Source organism: Tupaia chinensis, unplaced genomic scaffold (assembly GCF_000334495.1).
Source record: "Tupaia chinensis unplaced genomic scaffold, TupChi_1.0 Scaffold000355_1, whole genome shotgun sequence".
Taxonomy (NCBI): domain Eukaryota; kingdom Metazoa; phylum Chordata; class Mammalia; order Scandentia; family Tupaiidae; genus Tupaia; species Tupaia belangeri.
In genome coordinates, this window is record NW_006159850.1 from 425,702 (window position 1) to 440,976 (window position 15,275).

The 15,275-nt window shown below is 51.0% G+C and overlaps 1 protein-coding gene across 1 annotated transcript in view; it reads right to left on the bottom strand.

Annotated features, from left to right (window-relative positions):
• SPG7 (SPG7 matrix AAA peptidase subunit, paraplegin) overlaps positions 1 to 11,312 on the bottom strand; it is a gene marked incomplete at its 5' end in the record, with an annotated part of 48,596 nt that extends 37,284 nt beyond the window's left edge. The window contains 4 exon segments of the mRNA XM_014589354.1: positions 343 to 536; positions 539 to 574; positions 5,839 to 5,925; positions 11,213 to 11,312. Coding sequence (XP_014444840.1) covers positions 343 to 536; positions 539 to 574; positions 5,839 to 5,925; positions 11,213 to 11,312 — 417 coding nt within the window.
• Between the last annotated feature and the right edge of the window lie 3,963 nt (positions 11,313 to 15,275).

The window sequence follows — 15,275 nt, forward strand, 5'->3', positions numbered from 1 at the left end:
GCCCCCCCCCCAGGGGCCCGCTGGCCCGCCCCCGCCCACCTCCACGTGCCGCTGCAGGCTACTCGGGGCTGCCCAGGGCTGGAGGCCACCTGGACACGCTCATCTGAATGGCCCAGTGCCTCAGCACCTCACAGGCCGACCCCCAGGGGACCTGGGGCTGCAGCTGTCCTCATCTCCTGGTCCCTGAAGGCAGCGGCCATCGCGTAGGCCGTCAATAGCCCCCGTCCCGCTTAGGGCCCAGCCTCCCGACACCGAGCGGTGCTGCCGTCGGCCTCAGGCTCTTGGTTCTGCCCTCCTGAGCCCCCCAGCCAGCCCCGTCTCTAAGCCCCTCCCCACACTCACAGGGCGCCCGAACACCACGGCTCCGGGGTGCAGGTAGACTTCCACCACGTCGCTCTCGGGCACCACCTGGACGCGCTGCACCTCGCCCTTGGCCAGCATCTCGTTGACAAAGTCGGCCCACGAGATGCTGCCCCCGCTGGTGCTGAGTGAGTTCAGCCGGCTCATGACCACAGCAATGACGACCAGGGTGCGCAGTACATCTGGTCCTCCCGCTCCTTGCGCCTCCTCTCCTCTGAGCCGCGGGGAGCAAGGGGAGAAGAAGACGTGTGAGACCCGGACCTGCTCCTGCCACACCTGCTGCAGTGCGGGGCCCTTCCCGGGGTTCCTCTCCTGCACTCCTGATGCAGCACGGGGCTCTTCCCGGGGTTCCTCTCCTGCACCCCTGCTGCAGTGCGGGGCCCTTCCCGGGGTCCCTCTCCTGCCACCCCTGCTGCAGCGCAGGGCCCTCCCCGGGGTCCTGAGCTCCTGCCGGATTTCAGCCGAGCTATGAGAGACAAGTGCCAACCACATGCTGTCCGAGGGCACTGGGCCACCCCGGGGAAGAAAGGTGGCTCCCACCTCAGCCTCAGACGGAACCTTTCGAAGTGAAAATGTCGCAGGACCAGGATGCTATCACAGCTCCGCAGCAGCCCCAGGCTCTGCAAAGAGCGTGCCGGTGGGAGCTACACTAAGCCCTTCCTACCTGGCCCACACGGCTGACAACCCAGAGGCCAAGCCCCTCGGCATGGCCCGCTCCTCAGCCTGCAGACCGGCCTCCTGCTTCTGCCCAAGCCGCCACATACCCTGAACTGCTTTCCTCAAAGGGTGCACGCACATGTGAGAGAAGGGGGAAGAGGGAGGGAGGGGGACCCCCGTGGGCATGGTCACACCACAACTCTTCTTCCTGCATTTCTCTAGTCTGACGGGATTTGGGGCACACGTGTAAATGCACCAGGGCTGGGATTCGAACTCTGGTCAGCCATGTGGGCTCTGGCTCTCTACACACGGCCCAGAAGTACTGCACTAAGGGGTTGGCCCTGAACTTTTTATTTATCGGAATCAGTAACATTTATTAAATTTGTTTTGAAACTCACACTTAGGGGCTGGCTGTGGTACAGTGGATGAGACGGCTAGACCCCATGTGGCCAACTGCCGATTCGGGTTCTGGACCTGGTGCCAGGAGGAGTGTCCAGGACACATGTGCATTTGGGCCCAGAATTGAAAAGGAGAGATGGGAGAGGGACCGAGGCAAAGACACCCCAGGGAGGTGCCTTCTCACCTCCAAGCCCTCTGCCCCTCTCCAGTAAACTAAAAATAATAAACAATCTTTAAAAATTACAACCTTTGGGTGCCGGCAGGTGGCATGGTGGTTAAGGTGCTGGACTCCCACATGGCTGACCGTGGTTCGAGTCCCAGACCTGGCGGCTGGCTTTCTCACTTTCCCTCTCTCTCTCTTACTCTATCCCTCTCTGGTCAAACTAAAATAAATAAATAAAGTTAAAAATATATGTATTTAAAAAAAAATCACATGGGGCCGGCAGCTGGCATAGTGGTTAAGGGTGCTGGACTCCCACACAGCTAACCACAGTTCAAGTCCTAGACCTGGCGGCTTGCCTTCTCACGTTCCCTCTCTCTCTTTCTCTCACTCTGTCCCTCTCTGGTCAAACTAAAAGGAAGGAAGGAAGGAAGGAAAATAAAAATAATTCTTAAAAAGAGGGGAACAGCAGGTGGTGTGGTGGTTAAGGTGCTGGACACTCCCACATGGCTGAACATGGTTCGAGTCTGGGCCCTGGTGGTTTGCTTTCTCACTTTCCCTGTGTGTGTGTGTGTGTGTGTAAATAAAAATAAATGAATGAATAAATAAAGTTAAATTAAAATATAATTCTTAAAAAGAAAAATCACAACATCTGTAAAAAGCACATTTTGGGGCTGGCAGGTGGTGTGGTGGTTAAGGGCGCTAGACTCATATGGTCGACTGAAGTTCGAGTCCCAGACCTGGTGACTTGCTTTCTTATTTTTTTCTCTATGTCCCTCTCTGGTCAAATTAAAATAAATAAATCGTAACAGAAAGTCAGATGAGATCATTCTAAACCAGGGCACATCTTAAAGTGCCGCGAAACGCGGCGTCCAGGCTATAAACATAGGCTGTGCGCTACTTGGTCCTAGAACCTGCAGAGATCCACTCCTCACCAGAGCGAGGAGATAAGTCCCCAAAGCACATGACTCAGTCATTTAGTGCCCTACTTCAGACACACACGGCACAGGGGCCAGCAAGCGGTGCGGTGGTGAAGGTGCTACACCCCACATGTTGGCTACAGTTCGAGTCTTGGACCTGGCAGCTTGAAATGCACACAGGGCATGTGAGCGTGCATGCCCCGAACCCTGAGAAAGGAGGAGGGGCTGTAGTGTGGCCACCCCCTGGGGCGATTTCTCACTTTTCTTCTTTCTCTGTCTCTCTGGCAAGCGCATGTGCCCTACAGCAAAAATCTCTCAAAAAGAAAAAAACAGGTATACAAGATAGACACAGCACAGTGGGCCAGCAAGTGGCACGGCGGTTAGAGTGCTGGACCCCATCTGGCCAATCCTGTGGTTCTAGTCCCGGACCTGATGGCCTGGGACATGCCGGGCACACGGGTGTTCACGCCCCCAACCCCAACCGCCCTCTCTCTGGCAGGTGCATACATCCCAATAGTCATTCATAATTATTCATGGCAAAAAGAAACACACGCTGAGCACTGGGGCCCAACAGCGGCAAAGTGGACGGCGTGGCACTCTGCAAGGCGAGCCCGTGTCGGGAGAGGGCTCTGGGTTTGTCTGGTGACCGCCGTGAGTGGCCTGGCATGCGTGTGCCATGATCACGCCTCGCCAAGGCCGGGCTGGGTCGCGGTGTCAGGACTCTCGAGTGCACGCCACAACCCGTCTCCCAGAAGCAGCAGGTGTAAACGTACAAGCGATGCAGAGCAGCCGGCACGTCCCGGGGAGGCCGCTCCCGTGCCATGGACACGGAGGAGGGGCTCCCGGGACTGCAGGCAGGCAAGGGGCAGAGGGGCTGCCGAGTGCGGAGGAGCAGCTAGGGCAGCACTGCGGCCAGGCAGTGCCCAGGGGAGCCATGCAAGGGCAGCCCTCACGAGCTATGCCAGGCTGTGCACGCGCACATGTCCAAAACCCCGACGGGGAGAGAGGGAGGGAGAGGACAGCATGCAACCACACGGAGGGGCATACGTGCTGTCTCTCACTGTCTGCCACCTCTCTGTCTCTCTGTGGTGAGCACACTCGCCCTGCAGCACACACAAAAAGCTACAGTGAAGCTAAGCCTGAGCCGGGAACTGAGACGCTAAACGGACACTAACCTGAGGCCCCTGGGGTCTGGACCTATCCCAGGGGCCCTTCTACCCCAACCACTGGGGCAGGGCTCCAACTGGGGGCCCGCCCACCACCATGCCGTGGCTGGCCTCCCTTCTGAACTGCAAGAGGGAAAGTGACGCGTGAGGACGCGGCCCCGCAGGCGGGCTCTGCGCCGAGCCACTGCGCTCCAACACCCACACCTGACAGTTTTCCTGGATGTGACACGGGGCAGTCTTGTTTTTTGATTTTTTTTTTTCCTTTCTTTTATTTTTTTAAGAGGTTTTTGCTATAGGGCACGTGCGCTCGCCAGACAGACAGACAGAGACAGAGAGACAGAAAGCGAGAAATCACCCCCCAGGGGGGATGGTCACGCCACAATCCCTTCTCCTCCATTCTCCTCTCGGGATCTCGGGCCCGGCGTGTGAGTTTAAGCCACCGGCTCCGGGACGCGAACCGTGGTCGACTACGTGGGAGTCCAGCGACACAGTCATTACGCTAACTGCTGGTTCCCATAGATTTTTTTTTTTCATTTAACTCTTTTTATTTTAATTTTAGCAGACCGAGAAAGGACAGAGCGAGAGAGAGAGAAAGGGAGAGAGCAAGCTGCCAGGTCCAGGACTTGAACTGCGGTCACTCATGTGGGAGTCCAGCACCCTTAACCACCACACCACCTGCCGGCCCCAGCAAGTCTTCTTTTAGGGGGAGGGACAGAGATTTTTGCTATAGGGCGCATGCATTTGCCAAAAAGACAGAGAGAGACAGAGAGACAGAAAGTGAGAAATCACCCCCAAGGGGGGATGGCCACGCCCCAATCTGTCCTCTTCATTCTCCTCTCGGGATCTTGGGCACACATGCACACGCATCTGGCGTGAGTTTAAGCCACCGGGTCCAGAACTTGAACCGTGGTTGACTACGTGGGAGTCCAGCGACATGGCCATTATGCTAACTGCTGGTCCTGACAAAAGTCTTAACAGTTACCAAGAAACTGGTCACGAGACCCTAAGAACTTCACTGAGCTCTCAGGGCCACTGTCCCCTCCTGTCACGGAAAGGTGAGGACTGGGAAGTGGAGTGCCATCTGCCGTGCTCCGTCCAGGCTGCTTCACCCTGAGCCCTGGGCTCCCAGGAGCTGCTCTGATTAGGGTGGGCCAGGTGCACACACCCTCCACAGGGCCCCCCCACACCAGCACACACATCACGCCAGCGACTAGTATGAGCGGCTCCGGGCAGAGAGGGCCCGCCTCCCTGTGTAAACGAATCCTTGTAAACCCACGGAGCAGGCACTCAAGGCTCCTGTTAACCTGTTTCCTGGTGCGTGACATTCTGATCGCTCATAATGGGTTACCAATTTCCAATATTATTATTAGCTCAAAGCAAACACCCTTGTCCCTGAAACCAGCCCCACTCCCTTCAAACCATCTTTTTACTTCTCTTACCCTCACACGACCAAGTGAGCCCCAACCCCAGAGAGGACGGGCAGCGAATCCTCAGATCTTCCAAGTGAGACCATGTGGTCTGGGCAGGGGCAGGGGCTCATTTAGAGGACAACGCCTTGCTGTCCCACTCAGTGGGCCGTCCTGCCCTCTCCCCTTCTCCTCCGCAGCCGTCTCCCAGGCCCTCCTCCGCAGCCGTCTCCCAAGCCCACGGGCACAAGCAGTGCCGGCCAGGAGGACGTGAGTGGGTGCTGCCGAGGACTCCGACCCTGCCTGCCCACTCCCACCACTCGCAGTCAGTGTGGGGCAGAGCTGAGACCCACTCTCCAGGCTGAGGCAAAGAAAGCCTGACTGTCTCCAGGGACCCTAAGCACCGCGGGGCACACAGACACATGGGCGCCACCCCTGAAGAACAGGCACAAAGCACCCAACAGCCGTGCAGAGGGGGCTGAGGGCACAAGGGTAGGCGGGCAGTGTGACGGGCATGTGCACCTGCCTGACACAGCGTGAGCCATCACCGGGGTGGGCACCCGGTGCCGTCTACTGCCTCCCACTGGGATTCCGGGCACGTACGCACGCACACGTGCCTGGCGAGACTTTCAAGCGCTAGGCCTTGAACCCGAAATGCGAGGCTGGCAGGTGGGGTCCAGAGCCGTGGTCTCTATAATCTCAAGGTTGGTTTTGCCTTGCCTAGACAAGGTGTGGCCCCGCGGCTGCCATCGCTCACAGGCGCCAGGTACCTTCGTCGTCAGGCGTCCTCCCCTGGGAGCTGCCCTTGTCCTGGCTCTTGCGCTTCGTCTCGGAGGTGCTGAAATAGTAAGCTCCACCTGCGAGGGCAGGAAGGACACACGGTTTGTCCCTGCGGGCGGCAGACAGCATCAACAGAAACCATTTGAAACCGACTTCCTTACGAGTTACAAGTCTGGGTTGGCAGAGGCCGTAGCGGTTACACCACGGGACTCCCATGTAGCTGACGTGGTTAAGTCCTGGGCCCGGTGCTTGAGACGCATGCCAGTGGGGCTGGTAGTTGGCGTGGTGGTTGGGATGCTGGACTCCCACACGGCCAACCACACTTCTAGTCCCGGGACTGGTGGCTTGCTTTCTCACTTTCTCTCTCTTGTTCTAGCCCTCTCTGGTCAAATTAAAATAAATGAATAAATAAATAAAGCTAAATAAAATAATTCTTAGGGTGGGCAGGTGGCATAGCAATTAAGGACACTAGACTCCCACGTGGCCAACTGCACTTCAAGTCCTGGACCTGGAGGCTTGATTTCTTACTTTCCCTCTCCCTCTCTCGCTCACGCTGTCCCTCTCTGGTCAAATTAAAATTAATAAAGTGAAATAAAATAAAATAATTCTTTAAAAAAATAATAATTCTAAAAAAAGAAAAAAAAGAAAAAAAAAAAGCTCATACCAGGCTTGTGTGTGTGCATGTCCAAGATCCCAAAAGGAGAATGGAAGAGAGAGGACTGTGGCAGGGCCATGCCCTGGGGCGTACTTCTCACCTTCTGTCTGTCTCTGTCTCTCCAGAGAGTGTATGTGGTCTACAGCACTAGAAGTCTCTCTTAAGGAAATAAAACCTTACAAGTCTGAGATAAAGCATCTCTTCCTATCATTCTCAGCACAGTTCAAACTTTTTTCTATTTTTAAAGGATTATTTTATTTAACTTTATTTATTTGTTTACTTATTTTAATTCGACCAGAGAGAGAAAGAGAGGGAAAGTGAGAAGCCAGCTGCCAGATCCAGGACTCGAACTGTGGGAGCCCAGTGTTCTTATCCATCATGCCACCTGCCGGCCCCAATAAACTTTAACTTACAAAGTTAAATATCTTTGCTATTTACTTTACAGCTCCAAGGACCTTCCGTATGAACCTACAGCATGCTTCCAAATGTTTTATCGCCAATAAGCAACTACGTGTACCTTAGAGGACCAGCAGGTAGTGTGGCGGTCAAGGCACTGGATCCCACATGGCAGCTCCACAGCTGGTCTCAGACCCAGCAGCCTGAAAAACACACCAGGTGCATGCACATAAGTGCCCAAGATCCAAGAGACTGGAAGAGAAGGGATTCTCACATGACCATCACCCTGGGGGGTGATTTCTCATTTTGCCTCTCTCTGTCTCCTCTCATGAGCATGTCTGCCCTATTCCAAAAAGAAAAAAATAAAGAAAGAAAAGAAAAGAAAAAAAATGTAAATAATATGCTGTTAAATAAATCTGCTCAGGATCAGCAGATGGCATAATGGCTACGGCACTGGACTCCCACGTAGACAACTGCGGTTCAAGTCCCGGACCCAGTGGCTTAAACTCACACCAGGCGTGTGTGTGTGCCCAAGATCCAGAGAGGAGAATGGAGGAGAAGGGACTGCAGTGTGGCCATCCCCCCTAGGGGTTGATTTCTCGCTTTCTGTCTCTCTGTCTCTCTCTGTCTTTCTGGTGAGCACATGCGCCCTATAGCAAAAGTCTCTCAAAAAAAAAAAAAAAAAAAGATTTGCTCTGTTGGATAAACCACTGTGACATCTCTCAGTCTCTCCTGACTTTAGGTGAAAGACCCTGAAGGACTGACACCTGAATGCAAGGTAATACAACTTAGCTGCAGTTACAGGGACCGGCAGGTGGCACAATGGTTAAGGCTCTGGACTTCCACATGGCTGACTGCAGTTTGAGTTCCGGTGGCTTACTTTCTCACTTTCCCTCTCCCTCAGCTCAAATTAAAATCATTATAATAAATAAAATTAAATAATAATTTTTTGAGAGAGATGTTTTGCTATAGGGCACATGCACTCGCCGGAAAGATAGAAGAAGAAATTACGCTGCAATCCCTTCCCACTCTCCTCTTTGTATTTTGGGCATGAATGCACACAGGCCGGCCTGAGTTTCAGTGTGCTGGGTCCGGGCCTCGAACTGCAGTCAGTCATGAGGGAGTCTAGCAACTTAACCACTAAGCCACCTGCTGGCCCAAAAATAATTATTAAAAAGAACACTTAGTTATAAGTACGAATCTGAGAAGTTGTCATGCTGTCTGTAGGAGAATGACCCTACTGGTCTGTAAAGTTACTTGAAATAAACATAAACGGACGACCGGACCAGTGGCTGGGCCGGCTGTGACAGAATGAGCTGCCACTGTCACTGAGACAGCCGAGCACCTGCAGACGCAAGTTCCGTCTTCCTTAACGTCTAAGCAAATCCCTCTCCCAACCACGACCCACAGAGTCACACGCGAAACCATCTGATTGCCACTGAACACCTCGGGCACTGCGGAGGGCTGAAGCGCGAGCCTCCCTCTCACAGTCACCAGCACTTGAATGAGACGACGAAGGTCAGCAGGTAGCATGTTTAGTTACGACACTGGCCAACCAAGGCTCGGGTCCTAGACCTAGGGGCTTGCTTCTCACTTTTCTTCTCTCTCTCTGGTGAGCACACAGGTCCTATAGCAAACTCAAAAAAATAACAAAAATAATAATAAAATAGGGGCTGGCAAGTGGCATGGTAATTAAGGGTGCAGGACTCCAGCATGGCTGACCGCAGTTTGAGTCCCAGACCTGGTGGCTTGCTTTCTCACTTTCCCCCTCTCTCTCTCTGTCCCTCTCTGGTCAAATTTAAAATAAATAAATAAATAAATAAATAAATGATAAATAAAAAAATAAATGAACTTAAATAAACAAATAAGACCGTGACAGAAGAGCAAGCTGCTAGCTCACAACTTTCTCTGACTGTATGTGGCCACCAGGCTGTTTACGGTAAATTAAGAGCCAACATATTTCACCTTTTCCCTGTTGCAACTGGAAGAAGGGGCAGTAGAATGACAGGTGCCAATCTTTTTTTTTTTAAGAGAAACATTTTTGCTATAGTGTGCATGCGCTCGCCAGAGAGACAGAAAGTGAGAAACCATCCCTGGGGGCATGGTCACACGACAGTCCCTTCTCCTGTTCTCCTCTCAGGATTTTGGGCATGCACGTACACGCACCTGGTATGAGTTTTAAGCCAAAGGGTTCAGGACTCAAAGCACGGTTGACCACGTGGGAGTCCAGCAATGTACCATTTGCTATGGGGCCCATGCGCTCACCAGAGATAGAAAGAAAGAGAAAGTAAGAAATCTGCTCCCCACCAGGGGAGATGGTCATGGTGCAACCCTTCCGGAATTCTGGGCACACCTGTACACATACATGCATTTCTTTCAAGCTGCCAGGTCCAGGACTTGAACTGCCATATGGGGTCCAGCACCTTAACCTCCATGCCACTTGCTGGCCCCTAGTCAGAGGAAACTGAGGAGTGTCACAGCGACTCATTAAACAGAGCAGCTCTAACAGCAAATTACTGCAGGCTGTGTAGGGTGCCTTCTGGATGTAAAATGTTGGGAGTCACTTTGCAGATTCTGCTAAACATTCCTTAAAGAACTGGCTAAATAACATGAAAAAAAAATTTTTTTTATTTCTGCTGTAAAGCGTGTGCACTTGTTGGAGACAGGAAAAGTGAAAATCACGCTCCACGATGCAATTCCTTCTCTTCCATTTTCCTCTTGGGATTTTGGGCACACAAGCACATGCACCTGGCATAATTTCCAAGCCACTGGTTTCGGGATTTGAACTAAAAAATGTGGTCATGTGGACTCCAGCACCTTAATCTTCACACCTCTGCTGGTCCTGAAAAATCACTTTCTAAAATGTTTTAAGTTTTAATTTGGCAGAGTGTGTGCACACGCAGGTCAGAGAGCGAGAGAGGGCAGTCCTCGACGGGGTGCGGTCGCAATTCAATCCCTTCTCCGTTTCTTCATTCCCTAAGGATTTTGTATATGCACATACCCCTTTTGCTTTTCTTTTTATGTATTTATTTTATTTATTCATTCATTTTATTTTGACCAGAGAGAGAGAGAAAGGAAGTGAGAAAGCAAGTTCAGGTCGAGGACTTGAACCGTGGTCAACCATGTGGAGTGTCTAGGGCCTTATCTACCATACCATCTGCTGGTCTCATGCCCAGCATGTTCTTCAAGATACTGGGTTCAGGACTCAAACCATATAGTCAGTCATACGGGACATGGTTCCCTTACCTACTATGTCATGAGGCCAGCCTGAAAAACCTTTTTCCAACTGCCTATTTATTCTTCTTTTTTTTTTCAGAGAGGTTTTTGCTATAGGGTGCGTGCGCTTGCCAGAAACAGAGACAGACAGAAAGCGAGAAATCATCCCCTGGGGGGATGGCCACGCCATAATCCCTTCTCCTCCATTCGCCTCTCAGGATCCTGGGCACGCACGCACGCACGCATGCCCAGCGTGAGTTTAAGCCATCAGGTCCAGGACTCGAACCGTGGTTGACTACATGGGAGTCCAGCAACACAGCCATTATGCTAACTGCTGGTCCCCATATCAGAGTGTTTTTTAAACGATGAAACAGGTGGCATGGTGTTTAGGGTGCTGGATTCTCACATGGCTCACTGTAGTTTGAGTCTCAGACGCAGCAGTTTAAAAATCATGCCAGGCAAGCGTGCATGTGCTCCAGCTCCTGAGAGAATGGAGGAGAAGGGATTATAGAGTGCCTATCCCCTCCGGGGGGTGATTTCTCACTTTCCCTCTTTTTTCTCTCTCTGACAAGTGCATGTTGCATATGGCACACACATATACATAAAAAATAAAAAGATAAACCTAAACCTTTATTTATTTATTTTTCTGGAGAGGTTTTTTGCTACAGGGTGCATGCACTCACCAGAAAGACAGAGAGACAGAAGGCGAGAAATCACCCCCCAACCCCACAATCCCTTCTCCTCCCTCTCAGGATCTTGGGCACGCACAGACATGCACCCAGTGTGAGATTAAGCCACCGGGTCCGGGACTCGAACCACGGTCGACTACATGGTAGTCCAGCGACACAGCCATTACGCCGACTACTGGTCTTTCAGCCTTTAGACAAATTCCCTTTCTGTAAACCCTTTCAGGTTGTCTAGGACTGTGACTCTCACAGGACTCAGAATGAATGCAAGTACTCTTAGTGATTTTTCTCAGTGATATTCCTGTTAACGTCAAACCAGAAACATTACCCTAATATACTCACAAGCGTCACTCTGTCAGGTGATAAAACCAAAACTGTGGCCTTGTCACTAGTTTTTCAATAGATACACACCTAGAAGTTCCCAGAGTCGGACTGGATTCTGAACCAGATGTTTTAACAACAATCCACTGATCCCATCAAAGGTAGGGGTTAGCAGTCGTAATGGAAAGCTCTGAAAAAGATCAAACAAACAAACAAACAAACAAACAAACAAAAAAAAAAACAGGGTCGCATCAAAACCACAATATACCAACCAATGCAAACTAGAAATCTTTTTTAAAATCTCAAATATGGGGGAGGGAGGGGAAATGGAAGGGGGAGAACAGTGGTATAATGAAACACTGTCAGGGAGACCAGCATGAGATGGTTCTGGCTCACGTCCAGAGGCCTCCCTGAGCATGCTGGGCATGCGTGTGCCCATGACCTGGGGCTGACTGGAACTGAAGGTGGACCCCAGTATCAAAACTTATCGGGGGCACTGGGTCTGCCTCTCTGGCTCAGGGAAGAAGTACATGAATAAACATAATTTTAAAAAAATACGTATTCATTTAACATTTTCATTGCCAGGGCCAGCAGATGGCATAGTGGTTACATCACTGGACTCCCATGTAGGTGACCCTGGTTCGAGTCCCGGACACAGAGGCTTAAAACTCATACTGGGCACAGGTGTGTGCATGCCCGAGATCCTGAAAGAATGGGGAAGGGATTGCGGCACGGCCATCCCCCCAAGGGTGATTTCTCTGTCTCTGTGTCTCTCAAAAAAATCTCTCAAGTGAAGTAACAGCCTAACCTATGTTAAAAATGCCAGGTAACTTTTGGTGTGGTTGAGGCACTATACACTCCCAACACAGCTGACCACAGTCGAGTCCTGGAGGCTTGCTTTCTCACTTTCCCTCTCTTTCCTTTTGTCTCTCTATGTTCAAATCAAAATAAATGAATGAATAAATAAAATTAATTCTTTTAGAAAATTTTAGGTAACTTCAAAACATCAGTATCAAGTGAGCAGGTCATATAGCGCAGTGGTGCAACTGGCAGCAGACCAGTGGCCACAGAGGGCCCTCCCAGGTACTGGAGCAGGTACCAACCTGTAGCATCAGCATTCTGCTTGTTGTCACTGTTGGCGCACGAGGACACAAGGGAGGGTGCTCGCGCACGCACGGCCTCCCTACAGAGCCCAGCAATGCTGCCATCCCTCCTCCCTCCATCCTTTCAGGGCCCTGACTGCACATGCCTGGCGTGTTTTTCTACCAGAGCTGGGATTCGCACATGGCAGCCGTGTGGGACCCGGCTCTCTGCACAGCACTTCGCTGCTGCACCATGGCACCGACTTCAGCCGTCTTTCCAGAGGAGCGTTTCCCATTTGAGTGTGCTGTTTGTTTAATTTATTTATTTACTTAATTCCACTTGTTATTATTATTTTTTTTTATTTTACCAGACAGAGACAAAGAGAGACAGAGAAAGTGAGAAAGCAAGCCACCAGGTCCAGGACTCAAACTGTGGTCAGCCATGTGGGAATCTAGCACCTTTAACCACCACGCCACCTGCTGGCCCCTTGAGCGTGCCGTTTTTAAGGTCAGTGAGGTCCTAGACTCTGCCGCCCTGAAGCTGGCCAAGCTGGGGAATGCCTATTGTGCCAGCTACTTGAGAGGCGAGGCCGGAGAATCCCAAGTTTACAAGTGGGCGACACAGCGAGACTGTGTAAAAGGCACCACACACAAAAATCAACTGTGACGGGACCAGAGATGGTGTAACGGCTACCCTGCTGGACCCCATGTGGTGGACTCTGGCTCAAGTCCTGGACTCAGTGTCTTAAAACTCATGTTGGGTGTGTGTGTACATGCATGCCCAAGATCCTGAGAGAACGGAGAAGGAATTGTGGTGTTGCCATCCCCCTTAGGGGTGACTTCTTACTCTCTCCCCTATCTGGTGAGCACATAAGCCCCACAGCAATAATCTCTCTTAAAAAAAAAAGTCCAATAACAATTTTCTTCTCTGTGCTCTCATTTTCTTTTTTCTCCTTAATTTTAAAAGATTTAATTGTTTTTCTTCCTGCTTGACCAGAGAGACAGAGCAAGAGAAAGTGAGAAAGCAAGTTGCCAAGTCCAGACTCAAACTGGTCAGCCCTGCGGGAGTCCAGTGCCCCCGCAACCGCACCACCTGCCGTGCCACACTTTCTCCCTCCCTCATTAGCACAGCCCTTCTCTGCTGCTGCGAAGAAAAGGAGTGTCTTAGACCAGCACACGGCATCGAGGTTAAAGTGGCTGGAGCCCACATTGCTGGCTGTGTAACTCAAGTCCCAGATCTGGTGGCCTGAAAAACACACTGGGTACGTGTGTGCCCAAAATCCCGAGAGGAGACTGTGGCACGGCTTTCCCCCCGGGGGTGCTTTCTCACACCCCTGGTGAGTACGTGTGCCCTATAGCAAACATTTTTACAAAAGAAAAAAGAAGGTACCAGGGTAACATGGTGGCTGGGGCCCTAGACTCCCACAGGGCTGACCACAGTTCAAGTCCTGGACCTGGTGGCTTGCTTTCTCATTTCCTCTCTCTCTGACTCTCTCTGGTGAGTGCATGTACTCTGTGGCAGATTAAAAGAAATAATAAAATTAATTTTTTTTTAGTTAAAAAATGTTCTTTGCTGAGACCAGCAGATGACACAATGATTACATCACTGGACTCCCAGATAGTCAGCTGCGGCTTGCGTCAAAACTCATGACGGGCACATGTGCATGGAGCCCTAGATCCTGAGAGAATGGAGACAGGACTGCGGTGTGGCCATCCCCCCGGTGGGTGACTTCTCGCTTTTTGTCTCTCTGGCAAGAACACGGAACCCATAACAAAAATACCTCCCCCCAACAATAACAAAAAGCTCTTTGCTAAGGAGAACACTGCATGCAACTCCTATTAGAAAACAGTTAAAATCCAGATTACATGGAACCAGCATTTGGGGTAACGGCTATGTCGCTGGACTCCCATGTAGTCGACCGCGGTCCCAGTCCCAGACCCGGTGGCTTAAACTCACACTGGGCAAGTGTGTGTGCGTGCCCAAGACCCCGAGAGAATGGAGGAGAAGGGATTGTGGCACGGCAGTGATTTCTCGCTTTCTGTCTCTCTTTCGGGCAAGCGCACAAGCCCTATAATAAAAATCTTTCCAAAAAAAAAAAAAAATCCAGACTACACAATTCATTGTCCTATTTCTTTTTATAACGATTTTATTTATTAGATTTGACCAGAGAGGGGCAGAGCAAAAGAGAGACAGACAGACAGATGTAAAGTGAGAAGGCAAATCTGCCAGGTCCAGGACAAACCTTGGCTGGCCACCTGACCTGGAGTCGAGGCCCCTCATTGTCCTATTTAACTACCACCACCCCAGGCTCAGTGACAACCAGAAATGTCACACAAGGCTCACAAAGTGTGGACTGAGACCAAGACCCCGAGGCTGCTTAGACCAAGGTTGCTGGGTCAGTCTTAGCAGCGGTGGACGGGCTCGGGTTTGACAGGCGGTGTGCACTGGCTGCTTCAGCCCTCATTCTCAGAGTAAGCACAAAGTCCCACTGAAAACGCAGGACCAGGGCCAGCAGATGGCAAGGTGTGTAAGGCGCTGGACTCCCAAGTGGCTAACTGTGGTTCGAGTCCCAGACCTGATACTCACTCTCACTTTCTTTCTTTCTCTCTTTCTGGTCAAATTTAAAAGTAGTGATAATGATAAATAAAGTAATTCTTTAAAAAAGGAAATATATTCTTTTCTTCCTCAACACAATTAAAAAGCCCCCCTAAAGTTTAATAACCCTATAGTTGCTCTTAGTTTAGAAAGGATGGACATTGCTGTAGAATGTAGGTCAGTAATTTGTATTCCTTTCAGGAGTTTTGGCAAAAAATTACAAACTAAAGGGCGGGACTCCCACATGGCTGCCTAGGGTTCAGACCTGGTGGCTTGCTTTCTCTCGCGAGCTCACGTGTCCTATAGGAAATTCAAAAAAATATTTAATTTTTAAAAATCTTAAAAAATAAACAAAATCAGACTTGGTCGCCCAAGAGAGAGCTGGAGAAAAAGCAGCCAAAAGCGCTCTGGTCGAGGCGGCTGCGATTCCAGGATGAGACACCGCCTCTAGGGGAGCCCGGGGACCCGAGTCCGT